This window comes from Dendrobium catenatum, unplaced genomic scaffold, assembly GCF_001605985.2.
Source record: "Dendrobium catenatum unplaced genomic scaffold, ASM160598v2 fragScaff_scaffold_113, whole genome shotgun sequence".
Lineage (NCBI taxonomy): Eukaryota > Viridiplantae > Streptophyta > Magnoliopsida > Asparagales > Orchidaceae > Dendrobium > Dendrobium catenatum.
The window spans coordinates 242677-263838 of NW_021318575.1; the positions used below are offsets into that span (position 1 = coordinate 242677).

Sequence of the window (21162 nt, forward strand, 5' to 3'; positions counted from 1 at the left end):
GTGTCTAAAATCTTTATATCTTAACTGAGCCATATAAACCTTTATGGAAGCACACAAACACTTTTTGAGAGCCATAGACTTCAATAAAGGATTAAAAACTTTGGAATTTTTTAATCTTCTTAATCAAAGTTAGGATTTTATTATCAAAATATATATTAAGTTTATTTTATGTTGGTTATAAACTTTTAAAAAAATATATTTGGCTAAGAAAATTAGTCATTTACTTATTTAGCTTAATGAGAAATTAAAATAGATCTACCCTCTTAAAGAATTTTTTAGTCATTTGGATACCCTTATGGAGGACAAACTAGACAGAGCCCGAAGGAGACAATCCAAAGGGAAAAGGTCCAGAGATGGATAATCCACTCGAAGATGGAGACTTGAAGATAAAATGCCTGACTTTAAGACTTGTGTCATGTAGTAGGATTAAAATCCAGAATGTTGTCGGTGGGGTCTGGCCACCTGCATACCCTAAATTATACTTATGTGACACTTGCCATGGACTTTGGACTTTACTTTTGATGGTTTATTTTTATTGATGTGTTTACTATTGTTTGCATAGTAGAACTTACCTACTTTTTCTAAATTTCTTTCATGCATGTGTGTGGCCTGATTATCACTAAGCTCTTTAGGATGAAATTATTTTTCTACACGTAACTGAATTCTAAAATTTTAAGAATTAAATAACATAGAAACCTAACGACCTAGGAAGCCGCCGGAATCATTCGAGGTCACATCCTTATTATTGCATCTCTTTTTCTCTATCTAAATAAGACACCTCCTCGCCTGCGGGTAAAGTTCGGATAATCTGGCCTATGAGGATGAAGTGTCAGACCTTGGGTGGCCTAGTCTTTTTTAAAAATTATTTTCTAGAAGCTTATTTTTAAAATCTTATGCATATATGATTTTAGCCTTTTCAATCAGCATGCATTGCATTAGAAACACATTAAATTAAAATTTAATTGCATTAGCTCTAGAAACATTCACCCTACATAAGTTCAGGGTCAATTAGGAAACTCTCTAGATGTCGGCCTTCCAAAAATACTAAACTACCTACCCATCTTTCATAAAGATCGGATAACATACATTTGAAGAGCTTAGGTGATTAGTTGGCTTTTTTTTCAGGCAGGATATAAGCCCAGATTGCATTAGCTAGGACACGAGTGTTAGTATTGGGTAAACACTAAGCACACCTTATATCTAGGATTTGAGGCTACTACAGTAGGTGTCTCGTAGTATGCCTGAATAGTGGGTAAGTGCCCTTTTCTTTAGGGACTATAAATCCTGCTTATACGTGTCACATGGATGATGCCACTTCTATCCTTCCTCTCTGTATGCTTTAAGTGATTGATTTTCTTTTTCTCCTTGCTAACTTAGTCATTCCAGATGCTGGGATGAACTGTGCATGTTGATTAAGCCAAGTTGAGCGATTTCTTTCCTTTTGATTAGGAATTTTCTAGTCTCCCCTTTGTATGTCAATCGACTTATCCGGGAAGAATAATATTGGATCCTTAATTGAGAGTTTTCTTGGGCCCTAGGCTCGAGTTGTAATTAACCACGGGGACTTGCGCCCATGGGAAACAGAATTCCACAACAAATAAAACCCACTCGAGCTGATGTATCGGGTGGGGGAAACCCGTTGTTACATTCAGGTCGTATATATTACTACCCATCGGGGTGCGCTGGCGAGAGACGCTATCATCAATGGTTAGTCGTATGTATGATCTAATATGCCCTTCCATCGGCCCATTAGCGAGAAATGCGGAGGCCTGCGATCGTCTCCATCCCTCGGTGTAGTGCGGTCGTATACCCCTCTGCACTCTGTAGATAGGTGGTGTCCTTTCGGAGGTCCACAAGCACTTGAATCCCACCTTCTTTCCCTTTTTCTCGGTATTATCTTCATCATCTTCCATGAGGCTCTTCAAATGCAAGCGATGATCTATGTAATTGATCAATTGAATAAGTGCTTAAATTCTTACTTTTAACATGGCCATAACATTTTTATCCAACTCCTAAGGAAGTGTTTGTAAAATTTTGTTCACTTATTCTATATAAATATGCTCTCTACCTAGAGCATGTAGTTCATTCATAATTTTTTTGAATCAACCAAGCATTTTTATGGTAATTACTCTACTCTTCATCTTAAAAGGCTCGTAGTTCCAAATCAAAGTATTAATTCTAGATTAATGTATCTCATTAGTTTGTTTATCACAAGAAAGACCCAAATATCATTTCATATTTTTAAACTATACATATTCATGTATTTATAATATTTCAGTGCCAATTAATAAGAATTTACACTATTACTATTTAGGAAACCTAGATCTCATTCTATGATGGTTCATTTCTTGATTGGTTTTGGTGTTAATACACTATATTTTTCAACTGTTTCCATGTTATAATCCTTGAGAATTAAATTCTAAATAAGCATATCACATGATTATAAATACATAATTATAAATTTTTTTAATAGACATGATAAAAGGTGCAGTATCACATAGGATCTCTCTTAGATACAATGCTAACTTAGGAGCCAATAATTTGATACTTATTGTAAGTTTTACAATGCTAACTTAGGCTCTTAAAACTTTTTTATAGATTTTTTGTAGAACACATCAACATGATAAAAGTTATTGATTTAGAGGTAAGTAAGAAAATAATAATAATAATAATAATAATAATAATAAGCAAACCTGTTCATGAACCCTCTTCTAATGTCGCTCCTGTGTCTGATCCGAAAAATTATGTTTTGGGCTCGGAGATGGTTGTTGATGAGGGTGGGCTTATTGGTCTTTCCTCTGCGGACATTGTTCCTCTTCTCCCTCTCTCTGTTAATGTTGTTAGTAGCCCGATCTCGAATGTTTGTGGTTCGGAAATTGAGAATTTTGGTGTGAGTCAATCAGTTCTGGAAAAAGATAAAACTTCTGTTTTGTTGGTCGAATCTGTGATTGGTGATGAGGTTAATCGTTCGGATGATGTTAATGATTTTTCATTATCTCCGAATGCTACTCCTTTTGTGCCTTCGGCTTTGCTGGATGTTTGTGATCGTGAAGATGTAATTTTTGTTTCTCCGAAAAATTTGGTGTCGGAGGTGGTTTCTGGTGCGGTGGAGGTGTTGAATTCCGATGGATCTCCTGTTATGGGTGTTGTGACCTCTAATGGAAATGATAAAGTTTTAAAGGTTTCAGATAGTGTTGACGGGGTTCCGGATGGAATTGAGGCGGATTTTCCGTCTCCTGGTAGAGAGGATGTTATTTCTATTTCCAATAACTTAGTTGAGGTCCCTGTAAGTGAGGTTGATACCCAAGAGTTGGTTAACTGTGTGGGTATCTCTTCTGGTTTGGATATTAGGAAACAAAATAATTGGTTGGTTGATTCGTCAGAGGAGGATTCAGATTTGGAACCTTTGGAATCCGACCTTGACTTTGCTCTTGTTCGTACTTCAAATGTTGGCACTCGTGGAAAGTTTTGGGGGAGAGGTAGACGCAGAAGATTCCGACCTTGACTTTGCTCTTGTGCGTACTTCAAATGTTGGCACTCGTGGAAAGTTTTGGGGGAGAGGTAGACGCAGAAGATGATTTTTCACTTTGGTTTAGTTCTGCTTGTTGCTTCTTATCAGGATTTGTCGGCTTTATTGTTCGTTTTGCGGCGTCGTGAGGCTAAGAGCAATGATGTGGTCAGGCTCGCGTTCTGGCCGTTTTTGCTGGGGGCAACCGTAGGTGTGGTTTTCGGGATGGCTCGTTGGAACGTATACACTTTACCGGAGGGTCCGTGCGGGACGTCTTGGACGCTGGAAGCCTGGACCGAATACTGAGCTCGTTGTTAGCTTCTTTTTTTCTTTGTTATTCTCTTTTATTCTGTTTTCTTTTTTTTGTGTTTTTTGGCTGTTGTACTTTGTGACTGAATATTAATATATTTTCTTTTGTTAAAAAAAAAAAAAAAACTCGAGTGTTGGAAAATGAGAAGACTGCTAAGCATGAGCAAACATTCTGATATCATACAAATTAAATTCTTAGGCTTCTTTTGGGACGGTTTATTTATTTATTTTTTAAACTAGTCTTTTAGTAAACAATTTTCTTGAACTAGAAATTTTTGTACGATAAAGCTGCTTTAGAAATCAATAAGAAAGTCATCACAAACGAATCCTTAGTTGGGGCAATATCATAACCCAACAACTTTATTTGAATTTGACTCAAAAAAATTAGATTCTGAATTTCAGATTGATCTGCTTAATTTTTGGATCGGATATGGGTAAAAAAACTTTGCTCGATTAATTTTCGAGTTGGGTTTTGATTGATCAGAATATTTAAAATTGACCTAATTACCATTTAAGTTCAAGGTAAATGAGTCATATTTGGGCTAAACATATCATATTTAGGTTAAACTGGTCATGTTAATAATACAAATGCACAATCAATAATAAATAGGTACGGGTCGACTCATGTTCTGATCAAATATTTTGACTCATATAATGAACATGTTAGATTCATATCAAACATATTTGAATTAAACATTTACATTTAACTTGGAATCAGATTGGAACTCAACCCATACACCCAAAGTGGGCATTGTCCGGTCACCGGACGTCCGGACACCCAATCCAGACGTGCCACGTGACCCGAATACATTGGATCCTGATGTATTTTGATGACGTGGCGCATCTGGATAGGTGTCCGGACGAATCCAAATACCAGATGTAATAATTTGCCCCCAAATTGACCCTCCTTATTCATAAAAGAGCATATAGGCAACCAAACCCATCAGTATTGGGATTCTTTTTGAGAAATAAAAGTAAGAAGGATGAGGTCCTTTGCACAATAGTGGGACTTATTTTATATTCCAAATGTTTTTTAAGAATGGGAATCAAATGTGGAAGCACCTCAGCCTTCGCACATGGTTCCGATCGCCACTATAAACTACTTAACTTTAAATAGTACTTTTTTTGCTTTGTCGGTGGCTTTACTCAAAATTAAGCGATGGATTTACTTTTAAATTTATTATTTATACATCATTGTTAAAGCCCTTTCAAAAGGCCGGCCAATAATTTTGGTATAATTTATTTATTTTTGGGTCAACTTTCTTTCTGCTTTTTAAAACAGCTTTTTAGTACAAAAATTATAATTCAAAAAAATTTATACTAAACTACTGCTTTTAAAATTAGTAAAAAAAAAACTATCACAAATAAAGCCTTCGGTATCGTTTGGGACTACTTTCTTATTGCTTCTTAAAACTGCTTTTTAGTATAAAAATTTTAATTTTTGTACTAAAATGTTGCTTTAAAAAGCAACAAAAAAGTCATCCCAACCAAGCCTTCATTTGAGACGGCTTTCTTGCTACTTCGTAAAGCGGCTTTCTAGTACAAAAATTAAAATTTTTGTACTATAGAGCCACTTTAAGAAACATAAAGAAAATCATCCCAAACGAAAAACGAAGTCTTAATTAATGAAAGCCGCTTTATATTTCTTCATTACTTTTGTAGTCTTATCTTTATCAGAGTTTCTTTACTTTTATAGCTCATTATTATTGAGAGCAACTTGAGAATAAAGATGTCTTTAAGCTGATGCTAAATATATGTGCCATGTAAAACTTTTAATTTAAGATTAAACATACGATATATTTATTACTCTATAGATAAATGCTTGGGGGGCTTATGAGTAAAATTAATAATAATGATAATAAAAATAATAGTAATAATAATAAAATAAGATAACAAGCCTTACGTGAAAACGTACTTATACATAGTACTTTTTTTGCTTTGTCGGTGGCTTTACTCAAAATTAAGCGATGGATTTACTTTTAAATTTATTATTTATACATCATTGTTAAAGCCCTTTCAAAAGGCCGGCCAATAATTTTGGTATAATTTATTTATTTTGGGGTCAACTTTCTTTCTATTTTTTAAAACAACTTTTTAGTACAAAAAATTATAATTCAAAACATTTTAGTTTGCACTAAAATACTGCTTTTTAAAGTAGTAAAAAACTATCACAAATAAAGCCTTCGGCTTCGTTTGGGACGACTTTCTTGTTGCTTCTTAAAACAGCTTTGTAGTATAAAAATTTTAATTTTTGTACTAAAAAGCTGCTTTAAGAAGCAACAAAAAAGCAGTCCCAACCAAGCCTTCATTTGAACGGTTTTCTTGCTACTTCGTAAAGCGGCTTTCTAGTACAAAAATTAAAATTTTTATACTAGAGAGCCACTGTAAGAAACAGAAAGAAAATCATCCAAAACGAAGACGAAGTCTTAATTAATGAAAGCCGCTTTATATTTCTTCATTACTTTTAAAGTCTTATCTTTATCAGAGAATAAAGATGTCTTTAAGCTGATGCTAAATATATGTGACATGTAAAACTTTTAATTTAAGATGAAGAAATCAATTAATAAACATATGATATATTTATTAATCTGGGTCTAATTCAGTTGACCTGAACTCGACTCGAATTGAAAAACATGTCAAACAAACCAAATCTAGGTCTAACCTTGATTTACTTGACCCGACCCGCTAACCATTAGGCCACGAAGCCCGAGCGGGCGAGCGTAGGGGCCATAATGGAAAGGGCGAGCCAGTTAAGGGGCAAGGCTCATGAGAAAAGGGAGCATATGTGGGCAAATGCAAGTGCAACTGACTCGAGCTCAGGTGCAAGTGCGAGTGAGGGTGCAGTCATGCGGGTGTGAATGATATCACAGGTGTAGGCGCGAACATGAGGCCACAAGCACGGGGTGCAGCCGCAAGGAATACGCTAGGAGAGCATGACCAAGGCCAGGGAGGTTGATTTCAAGTTTAAATATATATGCTTCTTTTTAGGAGTATATATTCAACAATTTGAAAATGCGTACTGCTTAATATTAAGTGTGGATGGAATATTCTTAAATAAACATTGTGAATATACTCTATTTATATATGGTTGTGATGCAAGATGCAAATACTTAGATTTATCCTATGATATTTATAATTGTCAACCCAAAATATAATGATTCATGAATGTATTTCTTAATTATTTTTTATAGACATAATAGCATTATCAATGATAGATAAACTATTTTTAGAGGCATAAAATGTAGCTTTCAGAAATTAATTATGCCGTAATTAATATCATGATGAAGTTCAAACCGATACTTATTGTCATGAAAAGTATGGCATGCCTTCAAAGGCTTATTATAGAAGAGTTGCGCTCGTTTGGTACTTCGATAAAATACATGTTAAGAACCTATTTATAGCATCTTATATTGAGAATAAAGTTGGTGTTGAATGATATGTCTGTACTTTGAGAACTTCATGAGTATGATCTCTAAGAATGCATGCACCTTTTTAGTGAATAAATAGTTAGAGTTCTTAAGGCAGATAAAGTAAAAATAATTCTATGATAAACACAATATTGCATCGAACACAAAATTTATTTTAGTGAAAAAGAAATCAAATAAGCATTGAGGAAACTCCTAAATAAGGCTCAAAGTATTATCGTCTACCCAATTAGTTAATTTGTACTACACATTCTCGATAATATATATAATGGTAATATTTATTTGGATGAGAAGATATATACATATAGAAAGTTTGATGTTCGACGTGTATCTTAATTTTAAAGGTCCATGCACGAGAAGTATAGTTAGTTGCATGCATCGAAAATATAAATCTAGTGTATAACAAAGATACCTAGGAGACTCTAGATGAAATAAAGATAATTTTCATATTTGAGTATGTTATTTTAAACTATAATTTAACTATTTATAAATTTTCTAGCAATGTCTTATTCGAACATTTTAAAACAAAAGTTTTTAATCCAATATGGCTTCAATCTTGATCGAAATTCGTTCCAATCTTATTCGAATGTTATTTGAATTAATTTGGTTGGGGTAGCCCTTGTAAAGTTGTTCGTGGTCTAGAGCTCAAATATTTTGGTTCGAACAAAACTTTCAAGCATATTTATCTAAGAAATCAAATGAATGACTTTTTTTTTCTAATTTTTAAGCATTATGGGGCATATAAAGTTAAATTTTCCCTGATAAATTGACATCTAGTTATAGCTACAATTTAATTATTTCCATTAAGATTTATTTTTAATACTACAAATTTGTTTATCATTTGTTAACCATTGCTATGATGTCACTTATTATTATTTTTTTTTCTCAAGAAGAATATTTTGTTTCCCATAAAAAGCACATAAGAATTTTCATGTATTATGCACATAAAGCATGAAGATAATTTGCAGAAAGGTCCATAACATTACTAATATTTATCATAAAACCTAATACACAACATACTAATTTTTTTTATAATAAATATTAGTAGTAGTACAAGGGTTTCACACCAAATTCTATTATTAAAATTTAGGGTAATTAACAAAGATACACATAAGATGTAGGAAATTTATTATTTATTGGTGGATTAGATAAAAATGGCTTCATGTAGCTGGACCCTTGAGCATATTCACATTGACAATTAAATATTTAAATTTAGAAGACATTTAAAAAATAAAAAACTATAAATTAATTTTATGTATTTAATACTACAAGAAAATCAGGAATTACCGATTGTTTTTTCAGCGGTTCCTATTATATTTCTGGCGGTTTCATAAAATACCGGTGGTTTTCCGGTGGTTAGTAAACTCCCAGTATAAACTGTGTAGGAAACGATTTTCGTTGGTTAGTTTCTAACGGCTATCATTATCGACGACTTTTCGGGCGCATAAACGGCCGGTAACCTCCAGCAGTCATAGTGCCAGTGACTGCCGGTTAATAACCGGCCGTAAAAATGACAGTTTAATCGGCGGCCTAACCGCTGGTTGAGTGCCGGTATTTACCGGTGGCTATATTAAGGCGGCTATAACACTAAAGGAAAATCACTCATTACCAGTGGAATTTTTCGGATCGGAGGCTTTCCAACGTTTAATTTTCGCGGCTTTTAGGCAGTTTTCCGACGGAAGACAATGACACAACTTTTCTGATGGAATTTTCCGGCGGTTTTGTTCTGTCAGAATTTTTTGGCGGATTTTGAATAATTTAATAAAAATTATTAAAATTTTAATTATTTAAATGATTTAACAAAAATGATTAAAAATAATTTATTTTAATTTAACCATTTTAATTTAATAATTACTAATTAATTTTTTTTAATTTAAGTAAGTGGGCACTGACTGCCGAGTTGCATCGCTTGTAGCGGGCAGGAGGGCTGGGTGGGTAGTGTTCTGGGCGAGCTAGTTGGGCAGCATGAAAAGTTTTAATTATTTTTTATTATTATTTTTTTTTTGACGGCTTATTTGCGTCAGAAATTTTTTCCTACGCAGGTTTTACCGGCGGAAATTTTCCGCTGAAAAAACTGCCGATAAATTCTAAAACTGTCAGAAAATTGTCAATTTTTGCCGAAAAAAAACGCCGGTAATAGATGATTTTCCTGTAGTGTAATAAGTCGTCCGATATCAAAGTTTCTGGCGGCCAAACCACCGATTGGTCGCCGGAAACCTGTAGTATTTTAAAAAAAATTGACAGTCTTCCCTCTATTTACTCAATTTTCCTCAAACCTGTACAAAATTAAATATCACAAATATGGGCAACACGCAACTATAATCAACCAACAACTATAGTCCAAAATAAACATATATAACATTCAAATAAAATCCATAATAAGCATAAACAAATGCTTAAACAAATTAAAAGTACATCAAACCAAATAAAGTCTATAATAAACATAACATATAAATTCACAATAAGATGTTTATGTCTTCGCTTTCACACAATAAGTTCATCAAACCAAATGTTTAAACAAAAAGTTCATCAAACAAGTAAGAGCACTAAATATTTTCCTTCTCCTCGTTGCCTAGTGATTCATGTGTTTTCTCTTGCTCTTTCTTTTTTTTTTATTTTCATCTCTATAAGACCGTAACTCTGCCTATATCTCATTTTGAACCTTTCTCATCTCTTCTATCTCTCTCGTCAGGGCAGCAATCCTCTGGTTAACATTTTCTTCAGCTATACTATGATCATAAAAAGCAAACAAAAAGGTACACCCTCTAATGTTGACCTATACAATTCAAGTTTACCTTGAACACCCTCTATAGTCTTATCAACAAGAAGAATATCATGAGCAAAAAGCAAACACCAAGGTACATCCTCTAAAGTTGACCTCCATAATTCAAGTTTACCTTGAACTCACTCTCTAGTCTTATCAAAAAGAAGAATATCATAAGCAAAAAAGCAAACACCAAGGTACATCCTCTAAGGTTGACCTCCATAATTCAAGTTTACCTTGAACTCTCTCTGGTCATATCAACAAGAAGAATATCTTGAGCAAAAAGCAAACACAAAGGTACATCCTCTATGGTTGACCTCCATAATTCAAGTTTACCTTGAACTCTCTCTCTAGTCTTATCAACAAGAAGAATATCATGAGCAAAAAGCAAACACAAAGATACATCCTCTAAGGTTGACCTCCATAATTCAAGTTTACCTTGAACTCCCTCTCTAGTCTTATCAACAAGAATAATAATATGAGCAAAAAACAAACACCAAGGTACTTCCTCTTACAAATGTCTAGTAAGAACATCCATGACTAAAGAAAAAAAAGGACTTAATGCTGATCCTTGATTTAATCCAACTGAAATAGAAAAATACTTGTTCAAACCACCTATTGGGAATTTGGAAAAAAAAAAGTAAACCTAAATTTGGTTTGGGACTATTGCCGATCGACGGCTTTCACGGGTATATTGCGGGCATGCTCGGCTACCGGAGTGGGGTCAAGATCATCGGTCAGAGAGAGGTTGTCAGCAGCTGGATTCCTGCGCAGTCACTCGTAGGCACAATCACGAACGGCCAGAGAGTGGGGCGCGAGCGAGCGTCTTTAGTGAAAGAGAAATGTGAATAAATGAATAAGAAGGCTCGGGTTGGCCAATAGTATGGTCATTTTTGGCGGTTTTCCAGTGGTTTGGACCGCCGAAAAAAAATCCCATAAAACTGGTGGCCTAGGCCGCCAGTAAAAGCACTGGTAAAACACAAAATTGGCGCCCTTGTCAGAGGTTATTATATCTAATTCCAACGGTGGTTTATTAAAAATCGCTGGTTAATATTGGCAATTGGACTGCCAATAATATTGGCGGCTATAGGACCGCCGGTTATAATGCCTGAATTTTCTGTAGTGTATCGAATATTTCCTTTTATCATTCTGATATAAATTATATTATAGTATTTTGATAATAAATTCAATTCATTTGTAAGATGCATGTTCGCTATCTAAAACATTAAACGTTTTCCCTAACTATCATATGAGAAAAGTTTTGATATGATTAAAATATATAAATATATAATATTTAATAGTCATTTTGAAAATTGTTTGATTTTTAGCTCAACTTGATTCCTTGATGGGAACCTTGCTAAAAATTAAAATTTTAAGTTAAATTTTAGTGTATAACACATCAAAATTAAGTTCAAATTGGCCCAAAATTATTCTTATTTCATATATATTTTATAAATTGTATAAATAAATAGCAAATTGATATATACCTTCAAGTACATTCAAATTGTCCCTATTAACATATATTTAAACTTAATAAAGAGTCAACTTAGAATCCATTTCATGGAAGTTCAAATTAATATAATTCAAGTCTCAATAATTTTATGTTTGAGTCATAAGAAACTATATGAAACTCATTCAAAATATACTTACTATGAGTCATATTTCACATAGTGTGCATTTGCTAACTCCACATAGTATATCAATTAAATGAGATGAAACTAAATGTTTTGCATGGAACTTAACAATTTAGTTAAGTATAACTCAACAAAAAAAAAGCTCAATTTATGCATTTACTATCACAACAAATTCATCGAAAATTTAATCAAAGCAAAAATTATAAGTTGATGTTTTGTTATACACTTTGAGATTTTTGGGGATCATAGTGGAAATGAAGGTAGTTTGTTCTTAGTTTTATAAATAATCAAACTTAAAAGTGTTATAAAAAAATTATCCTTTGACAAGGAAAAATAATAATATTTATTATATCCTCATGTATTATAATTATCCTTTCACAAGGAAAAAAAAAATCTTTGACAAGGAAATCCATAGATAGGTTCCCTTAATATGTACTCAAATCTAGATTGGTGAATCTTGAATAAGTTCATATAAGACTCTAAGATGTCTAACTAGACCCAAACTCTATTTGAAATTTTTAGACAAAACATATTAATCTTGATGGTTTCCCTCAATTAATGTTGACTAGGGATTGATGGACACATTTTTGACAATATAAGTTGATCATCTTATACATAGCCACATCTTATGATGTTAAACTAGCCTATCTTAAATCATGTCAAACTTAAATGTTGAACCAATTGATTAATTTAGTCAATTAGGTTTAATTAACCATATTGATCTCTTATTGGTGGACTAATTTGCTTCCTTCTGAACTAACTTGATGCAATTGGCCAATTGTAGCTCATGGCTAGCCCAAATTAATTAGAAGTTCCTCAACTAAACTAATGGAATACTTAAGGAAAGAATACCATCAAAGCACTTGGCCTTGATCTATGGTAGCTTGCAATACCAATTATTTATCTTCAAAGCTCTTGAACTTGATCTATAACTCAAGATCCATATAGCTTGTTTAACCCCAGTTGAGTTCAACTAAGCCTAGTATGGCTATTTTTGTCCAATCCTTGCAAATTGCCTTTAAACATTCTTGAACTTCATTCGTAGCATTCCTCAAGACCTTCCTAAGCCTTTTATGAGTACATATTAAATTAAATTGCTTATTCTATAACTAAAGTAATCATTAATATCCATTAGTTTGACTAGAGCTAAAGCCCTTTTTATCATCCATAATCAATATTAATATCCAAAAGTTAGATTAGCTTACTTTTAATAAACCTTAGAATATCTTAAAATCTATAGAAAGTTTCAGATCTTATTTTTATAGATAAATATAACTTTGTTAACATTTTATAAAACTATAAACACACTAAGAGATTTAAATGGATCAAAATCCTAGTTATCTAAAATAAAATATTGAACTTAATGACTTCCTATAATAAATATTTATCTAGGATTGATGCACACTTCTATGACCATATGAACCAATTGATTTGGTGATATATCTAGCATACTAACTTAGTCAAATATTGTTTATACCTAAATTAATATAAATCTTGGCCTAATTGACTAATTGAGTCAATTAGATTCAATTAACCTGATCAAGGCTCAATTAATTTGTATTTTCTTCCTTTGGTCAACATTGTAGATGTCCAGGTCTTCTTCAACGACAAAGACCACTTAACGCCCGCTCCGCTAGGGTTTTTCCCTATAGCCGCTTCTCCGACATTTAGGGTGCTGGTTTCACCGACTTTGTTCATTTGCGAAGCATCTCTCGTCATTCATTCAGGTTCAAGGAAGTCTCGTCTCCTATAATTTGTTGAACCTTCTTCGACTAAATATAACCATTTTCTAACGCTTTATCTGATATTTCTTTCCATGCTTGTTTTTCTGATCTCAACCCATCAATTTTTTATGGTTTGTCGTCTCTTCGGATTTTGGATGATGAGGTGCTCGCCCTTGCTGACACTAGAAGTTTGTTTTGGTTGGTTTCTTTCTCTCCGGTAGTTTGGACCATTGTCATATGTTGATTAAGTTGGTGAATGACCTCGACTATAGCACTGTTTTCTTTCATATATCTTATTTTGTTAGAAATTTTTACATTAAGTTGACCAAATGGTCTCCTCTTGATGATATTGGTGTGGAGTCCCCTGTCACATCGATATGGATTTCATTCCCCAACTTGAAGCCACATTTTTTCCCCCTGTTTTCTTCACGGATTGTATTTTTTATTTGGTTGTCCCCTAAAGGTGGATCATGCGACCTATGTTGGCTCCCATCCCTCTATGGCGAGTGTATTACTTGAGCTTAGCATTACAAAAAAATATTCTGATAAAGTTTGAATTGGTCCTAAAAAATTTGGTTATTTTTAGCATGTTGTCATGGATGAGTTTCCCCATTTTTGTATGCAATGCAAATCAATTGGTCATTTGCCCGGTGAATGTCATTCTTCAAATTCAGTGATTGATTCAGGTTTAATCGTAATTCTGGTGAGAAGGTTAATGCCGTGGTTGAAAATGGGGTTGTTGGCGGTCCTGTGGAAAATTGTCTTCCCACTGTAACTCCTGTTAGTCCTATTGAGGTTGTGTTTAATGGGGAAATTGGTATGGATGATGCTTTAGCTATGGAAATGAGCAATGACAACACTGAGGATACTACTCTTAGTGAAAGGATATCGATGGCTCTTTCTTGAGGTATTAATGAGGTTGTGGTTGAGGCTTCTAAACCTAACAATTGCTTAGTCAATTTGGAAGCAAGTCCTATTGTCAATCCTGATTCCTATGTTGATGTCTGTGATGGTGTAGCTACGATTTTTTAGGAGATTGTCCATCAAGGGTCAGGGGACTGTGTGGTTGATCCAGAGTTGAGCCCTTTGGTGGGTGTGAAACCATTGGGTTTAGCTGCTGAATGTATGGATTCTCCTACGATTTTGTTGGAACCGTCGAATAAGCTTTAGGTTGATGTCCCTGTTTCACTAATTTCTAATGAGGTCTTGAAAGTTCATTAAGCAAGTGTGGAGCAAAATGACAGGCTTGAGGAGTATGTCTCCTCACCTCGCGGGGATGTTGGGGAAGACTTCCTTAAGTATGAAAATGATGTTCATGCTATGTTTATCTTAAAGGACAATTGGAGTGGTGAAAAAGCTTTTGCTTTGAAGGGTGGAAAATGTGGAATTAAGTAGAAACTCTAGAAGGAAGTAATTCATTTTATTGTTGGATCTTTGGATGTTTAGTCTCATTTTTGGGCTATGATGTGGCTTTTGGCTCACTACCTGGGCTCCGTGGCTTGTTGGCAACCATTTGTGGTGGATCTTCTTGCTCTTTTTGTGGCCTTATTTCGGGCAATGTTTGTTATTTGGCTTTTTGGTGGTTTGTTGCTTATTTCCTCCTTTGGATGGTCTGTGCCAGGCGTTTGGGTGGTTGGGAGCTTGTGCCAATTACTGAGCCCGATTCGCTTGTTGTCCTCTTTATTTTCGAGTTCTACTATCTCTACTGTTGTCTTGTTATATTTCTTTTTGTTCTTTTTTTGTTTTGGTTGTAACCTTTCTCTTTTAATGTTATAAAATGTTCCTTCTTAATAAAATTAAAATAATAATAATAATAATAATAATAATAATAATAAATTTCTTCCTTAGGTTCTAATTAGACCCTTCAATTTATCCTGATTTAAGAACTACCCTTCAATAATAAAATCTTCTCTCCTAGCTCAAATTTAGCAGAAATTATGATGCCCTGTGCACTCTACTCATGAGCAAGTGCAACCCAGTTTAAGTAATATGATAAAGCACACAACTTTTTTAAATTATCATCAAAATAAAAAATGAGAAATTGAAATTATATGTTTTATATAACCGGGTCTAACAAATTATTATTAAATAAAAAACTAAATGAAACTAAGCAATCTGATAAGCATTCTTTGCTTGATCAGCTTCACTCTGTATTGGAATTGATGTGGTTTTGAGCTCTCAAGATTTTAGGAATGATTCACAACTCTTAGAGAATGTGATGAGAAGTTTTACGAAGAAATCCTCAGAGATTTTAAGAAATATAAGTTAGATGCATTCGTTATTTTAGGAAATTAAGCTTATAGGCAATAGCTTCTTCTTCTTCAATATTTCTTTTACGAGGTATGCAATCAAATTTGTTGTTTTATGCTCTAAGAGGTAGATAATTTTGCATATTTAAAACAATTATACAATCACTATATAATCATAATTCATCTTGATTAGCAAAATATAAGGAGTAAGTTAAAATCTTTTTCAAAACCTGCTTCAGAAAGTAGTAAAAAAACTATTTCAAACAAAACCTAAGACTTCATTTCAGACAACTTTCTTACTGTTTATTTTTTATACTATAATCACAATTTCTTTTTGATCGTTGCTTTTTCATCATTTAAAAAATATATATATATACTAGAAAGCTACTTTTTATGATAATTTTGAAAAGTTAATTTCTTTACAACAACTTTATAGAAAAAAAAATCCCAAACGAAACCTAAATCTTTACCATCATTAGCAGTTGTTCTATTATTTGGTTTGTGTATGTGTAGGCTTGAAGGCATAAGGGGCAAGCTACACAACTACATGCATAATAGCAGCCCATGAAAAGCCACTTAATCACTACTAATGACATACTGGCTAGAATGCCACTTATATAATTGACAAAGTCCAACTGCACTATCTTTGTTTGATATCAAACCAATTCAATCCATAGGCAAATTATGAGCTAACCTATACACATTCAGATAGATTTCAAGCCACCACTCAACCAGCTCGAAATCAATTTAATCAATAAGCCAGCTCTTAACATAATTTTTTATAATTTGAAAGCTTTTCATGCGGTAGAAAAAGCTTTTTTCTTCTATCCCTACAATTTTTTTAGTTGAAAAATGAATACTTAAATGAACTATCATGTAAAAGGAAATATCATTAACTGTAACAATTTGATAGAGACACAAATACCTGACCTGTGAGAACAAATTATCATACCATAACATCGTGCTATGCTTTAGTTTTTTACCCAGAATGCTGACACTTGAAAGGCTTATTTACAACCACACTTCCAATCTTTAAGGTACAGTTAAACAAGGGACATAATAAAGTTTTGTTTAAATAACCAAATTATACTGGAGGAGCTGAAGCGGCGGATTTTAAAGTAAAAAATCATTCTCTTGTTTCCTCCTATAATTCCAAATAATATTGGAATACTGTTATCAAGCGCTGCTTCTCAGGCCATCTGTATCGGTGAATGCCTGCTTGGGCCGTGCAGGAGTGCGCACCAGTGCCTTCACTCCAAGAGGATTGTTCTTACTCTGCAAATGGAGAACAAAAAATAAGATACAAGCATAGAAATTATCTACTGAATTTTAGCCGCAAAATAATCTTAAGGCTTTGTTCGAGACGGCATTCTTACTGCTTCTTAAAACAGTTTTTTAATACAAAAGTTAAAATTTTTGTGCTAGAAAGCTCTTTTAAGAAGCAGTAAAAAAATCGTCACAAACGAAGCCTAAATCAGCTAGGCAATTATAAGTGTGTTCTAGCAACAGGAGAGAATATGGAAAGGTTTATTTTGAAAGCTTATAAGATTTGATAAAATTTTGAGATTTAGTTGGATTAGTAGCATTGACTTCAAAATCTACAAAAAACTTTTCAATTTTTTGTGTGAAAATGAATGATTATTTTATGAAGCACATGTTCTACAAAATACAAAACTACAAGCAACCTTTGACACCTTGATTTCTTTAAGAAGCCTAATTCCTTTCTGGTGACCTACTTATCCCATCCACCTAATTCTTCTGAATGAAAAGTCTTACAGTCTCTTCATGACTCGTTAGACAATTTGCCCAACAGCCTAATCTATCCATTCACTTCAGACAAGGTATAATTCTGTTAAGTTTTCTCACGCCAAAAAAGTTCAAATGGTTCATTAAAATCATAAATAATTGATGAAGAGAAAGATTGCATACCGCGAGACAAGTACCAGCCTGAACGTTACAGATTGGGTATTCATGAGGACAACAGCTGTAGTGATCATCGCAGCAAGTGGCACCATCAAGAGGGCAGCAACCCCAGGCAAAGCATAAGCCATTGTACTCATAGACACAGCAGCAGGTGCTGCTTTCAGGGCATGTGTAATAGTTGTCGCAAACTGATGGCGGCTTGACTGGCGATGGAGGAGACGGCCCGGGATTTGGCGGGTTTTGGCTGGTCTTAACAGGGTAGGATGCTTCCATTGCGATGCCACATTTTCCAGTTGACAAGCCTATATTACGAGCTAGTCTGATATATCCAGCCTCTCCCCACTCTGTGCCCCAAGAGTTCCTCACAATCCAGAAATCCTTGCCATCCTCGGAGCCATAGCCGACTGCAGTGACACCATGGTCAAGATCAAGACCGCATGATCCAGAGAAAATTCCCTAAATGCACAGGAATGAGATTAAATGAAGGAAATTCTAGATAAAAACAGAAATTAAGTACATGATGTAAATCAGTAGAAAATGAGTGTGGTCAAAGGAGAAAAGGGATGCATTTGACACCATGGTCAAAGGAGAAAAGGGATGCATTTGAAGAAAAAAAAAATATGAGTACCAATATATCAAATAATAAAATACATGCCAATTCAAAAACATAAAGTTCTAGCTGATAAGAAATCAAATCATATGCAAGCACATCTATTTGAGAAATCAAATAAGCAAAAAAAGAAAATTTAAGTGAGGATTTGTTCATTATAACTCAGACCTATCAAGATTGCAATGTCATAGAAAAACCCAAATAAATAATAAGAGTTAGTATTTAACTTAACGTAAACACTCATCAAATACCAAATATTTAAAGATACACCCTAATCTAAACTTCAATTGTTAGAAGTAATTAGAAACCATAGTTATTCAAAAAGAAGTCCAACAGAATCATGAAGACCTCAGTAAATATATCTAGATCAGTGAACATTGTAGATAATTAATCGAACTTATAAACCCTATTTACACCTACATTGATTTGAAGAAGGCAATTAAAATTATCCATTACTTCTCCTTAAAACTCTCAACCTTAATTTTGTGAATAGAATAACCAAATGCTAACATTTGAAAAGATAATAAGGCTTATAGTTTTCGCATACTTTAGAATGAGACTGATTGTATCAGTGTAAAAAATCATCATCAGTATTGTCCTTATCAATTGTGGGTCCAACATCAAAATTTCTCATTCTCCATTCATGCCAATCAATTGAAATTTGCAATAAACTTCTGCAAACTGATAAAAATGGTACATTTCTATACCCCTTTTTTCTTCCAAATCATATGACATTATTTTTATCGAACCATTACATTGATGCATTTTCTAGATCTCACAGCATACATCTAAACTGACTATCCCTATCACAATCCCTTTAACTTATTAATTTCTCCATCTTTCCTAGAATTTTCACATATTCATCTTAAGATTCTAATTTCCATCACATTAAACTTGACTATCAAAAAACCTTTTTGCCAAGTGCACTTATCCTACTTGCGAAAAAATAAAACCTGCAACGAAATTAACGAAACTACCTATTGAATCACGGTTTAATGAATTAAAAAAAAAAAAAACACTAACATGAAGATAAATTGTCATTGGAGGACAAAACCCTTCATGGAGGCAGCTAAGCAAAAAGATTCTGAAAACAAAATCCATGCCTACTCCCATTAATGTTGCCGCACTATACAGAGACTACAACATTATTCTGTAATTTCAATAAAAAAGTCCACAACAAGCCTATCCAGAAAGGGCAGTGGGTTACCTCCCAAGGCCCATCACAGTATCATATTCTTAAGCACTGCGCATATGACAATGATAATTTTATATCATAGAAATAAACCTATTACTCATCAATGTTATCTAGACAATTTGACAATGAGAAAGGATTTCGCAACAAGAACGTCAATGGTTAGAACCGCAATCTACTAAAAGACATATAGCTTGTCTAAGCAAGACCTACTTACAATAACAACACCTTAGCATTCAAGCCTAGTTGCAGGGAAGGCCATGGCCGCAACCCAGTGAAGTAAAAACTCATATTTTTAAACATCATGACTGCGACAAGTAGAGGAATTAAATAAAGCAGCTTTACAATAAATAAAGAAATCAAACCATCTTTCTAATTATCAAGAACAACCTTAACCACATCATGTCAAGATATTGAATCTAGATCTTATCTGTTATCCGTCAAACACCAATTAAATTCAGATATTGATAGGGTCTTACCGATTCATAGAACTGGAAAGCTCTTCCGCTGCCCTCAATGGCAACGCTAACCGGCTGGTTAGCAACTGCTTTCTTTAAGGCATTCTCGTCATTTACAGGCACATCTTCGTAGCCATCTATGCTGACCACATGAGCATTTTTCTGCAAACAACATACGTTTCTTAAGATAACTGCACCAAAGAGATTAAAACCAAAATTCACCCATACCCTGAATGAGTCGCATCTGCCGTCCCTGCTTTTGTAAGGGTAATCTTCCTCGGTGTCGATCCCACCGTTATTGATGATGAACTCGAAGGCATAATCCATGAGCCCACCGTTGCATCCCTCGTTGACCGATGTATCGCAGTCAACCAGCTCCTGCTCGGAGAGCGAGATCAGGTCTCCGGTCACGATCTGATTGATCCCTTCCACCGCAGAAACAGTAGAAAAAGCCCAGCAGCTCCCTGCAAATGAATTTAAAAACAATCAGACTAAAAACATAAAACTTAAAACAAAAATAAAATAAACCGGGCTTTGGGTACGAATCCTTCAGATCTAAGAAAATCCGTGGAGAGGACAAAAGAAGAAGACAAACGCCCTAAAAGTCGGATGTTCCATCCGAACTACCGGGAACCAAAAGGCCAAAGAAATGGAACTAACCGCAGCTGCCTTGGTCCTTGATGGGGAGGACGGCGCCTTTCTCCCTCCAATCGATAGAATCCGGCAGGTCGTTGCCCGAATCGCTCTTGTATCGGTCACTTCCGGCTACGGATAGGCGGCGCCGGCGGCCGGCAGACCTGTATCCGAGGAATTTGGCGCGGTACTCCTCGTTGGTAAGATCGGCAAAACGGTTGAGACCAAGCCAGAAAGTATGCTCGCCAGCGTCGGCAGCAGCGTTATGCTCGTCGATGAACAGGAGGTTGTCTTTGAACACTTGGAAGCGTGATTCCTTCTCCTCCAAGGCGTTGACTGATTTCTTGTGCTTCACAAGCCACCCCTCGTAGAGCAGTCGGACCTCCTCTTCACTCCGTTCAGCGGCGGCTGGTGCTGCGATGCCGGCGATAAGGACGGCAACAAAGAAGAGAAGGACTACCACCGATTTCATCTTGGAGGATATAGTGAAGATGAGGCGCTTTCCTCTGCTTGGGCTGCAGGAAGACGAGTTATATAGACTGATGATGGTGAACAATAAAACATTTATTTTTTTAAATATAATTTGCTTTGATATATAAAAATTGCAATAAAATATGGAGATATGAAGAATTTTAAAGCCATAGGGCCACGTAGGCCATTCTTGGAGAAGGACCGGAGAATCTGCTGTTAGAGTTAAAATGGCAGTGTAATAATTTGGTGTAATCTGATTGGA

General features: G+C 34.5%; 1 protein-coding gene across 1 annotated transcript; it reads right to left on the reverse strand.

Moving 5' to 3' along the window:
• Positions 1-16483: 16483 nt before the first annotated feature.
• Positions 16484-20958, reverse strand: LOC110104932 (oryzain alpha chain-like). The gene is made up of 5 exons (XM_020834239.2): positions 20457-20958; positions 20025-20260; positions 19818-19958; positions 17543-17992; positions 16484-16888 (listed from the first exon to the last, which is right to left on the reverse strand). The coding sequence occupies exons 1-5, from the start codon at positions 20899-20901 to the stop codon at positions 16790-16792; spliced, it is 1371 nt and encodes a 456-aa protein (XP_020689898.1). The 5' UTR covers positions 20902-20958; the 3' UTR covers positions 16484-16789.
• Positions 20959-21162: the final 204 nt, after the last annotated feature.

Coding starts and splice junctions, on each gene's coding strand:
- LOC110104932 (XM_020834239.2), bottom strand. CDS start 20,901: ATGAAATCGGTGGTAGTCCTTCTCTTCTTTGTTGCCGTCCTTATCGCC. Junction 20,261..20,456: donor CAAGGACCAAGGCAGCTGCG/GTTAGTTCCATT, acceptor ATTCATTTGCAG/GGAGCTGCTGGGCTTTTTCT. Junction 16,889..17,542: donor AGGCTGGTACTTGTCTCGCG/GTATGCAATCTT, acceptor CTCCATTTGCAG/AGTAAGAACAATCCTCTTGG.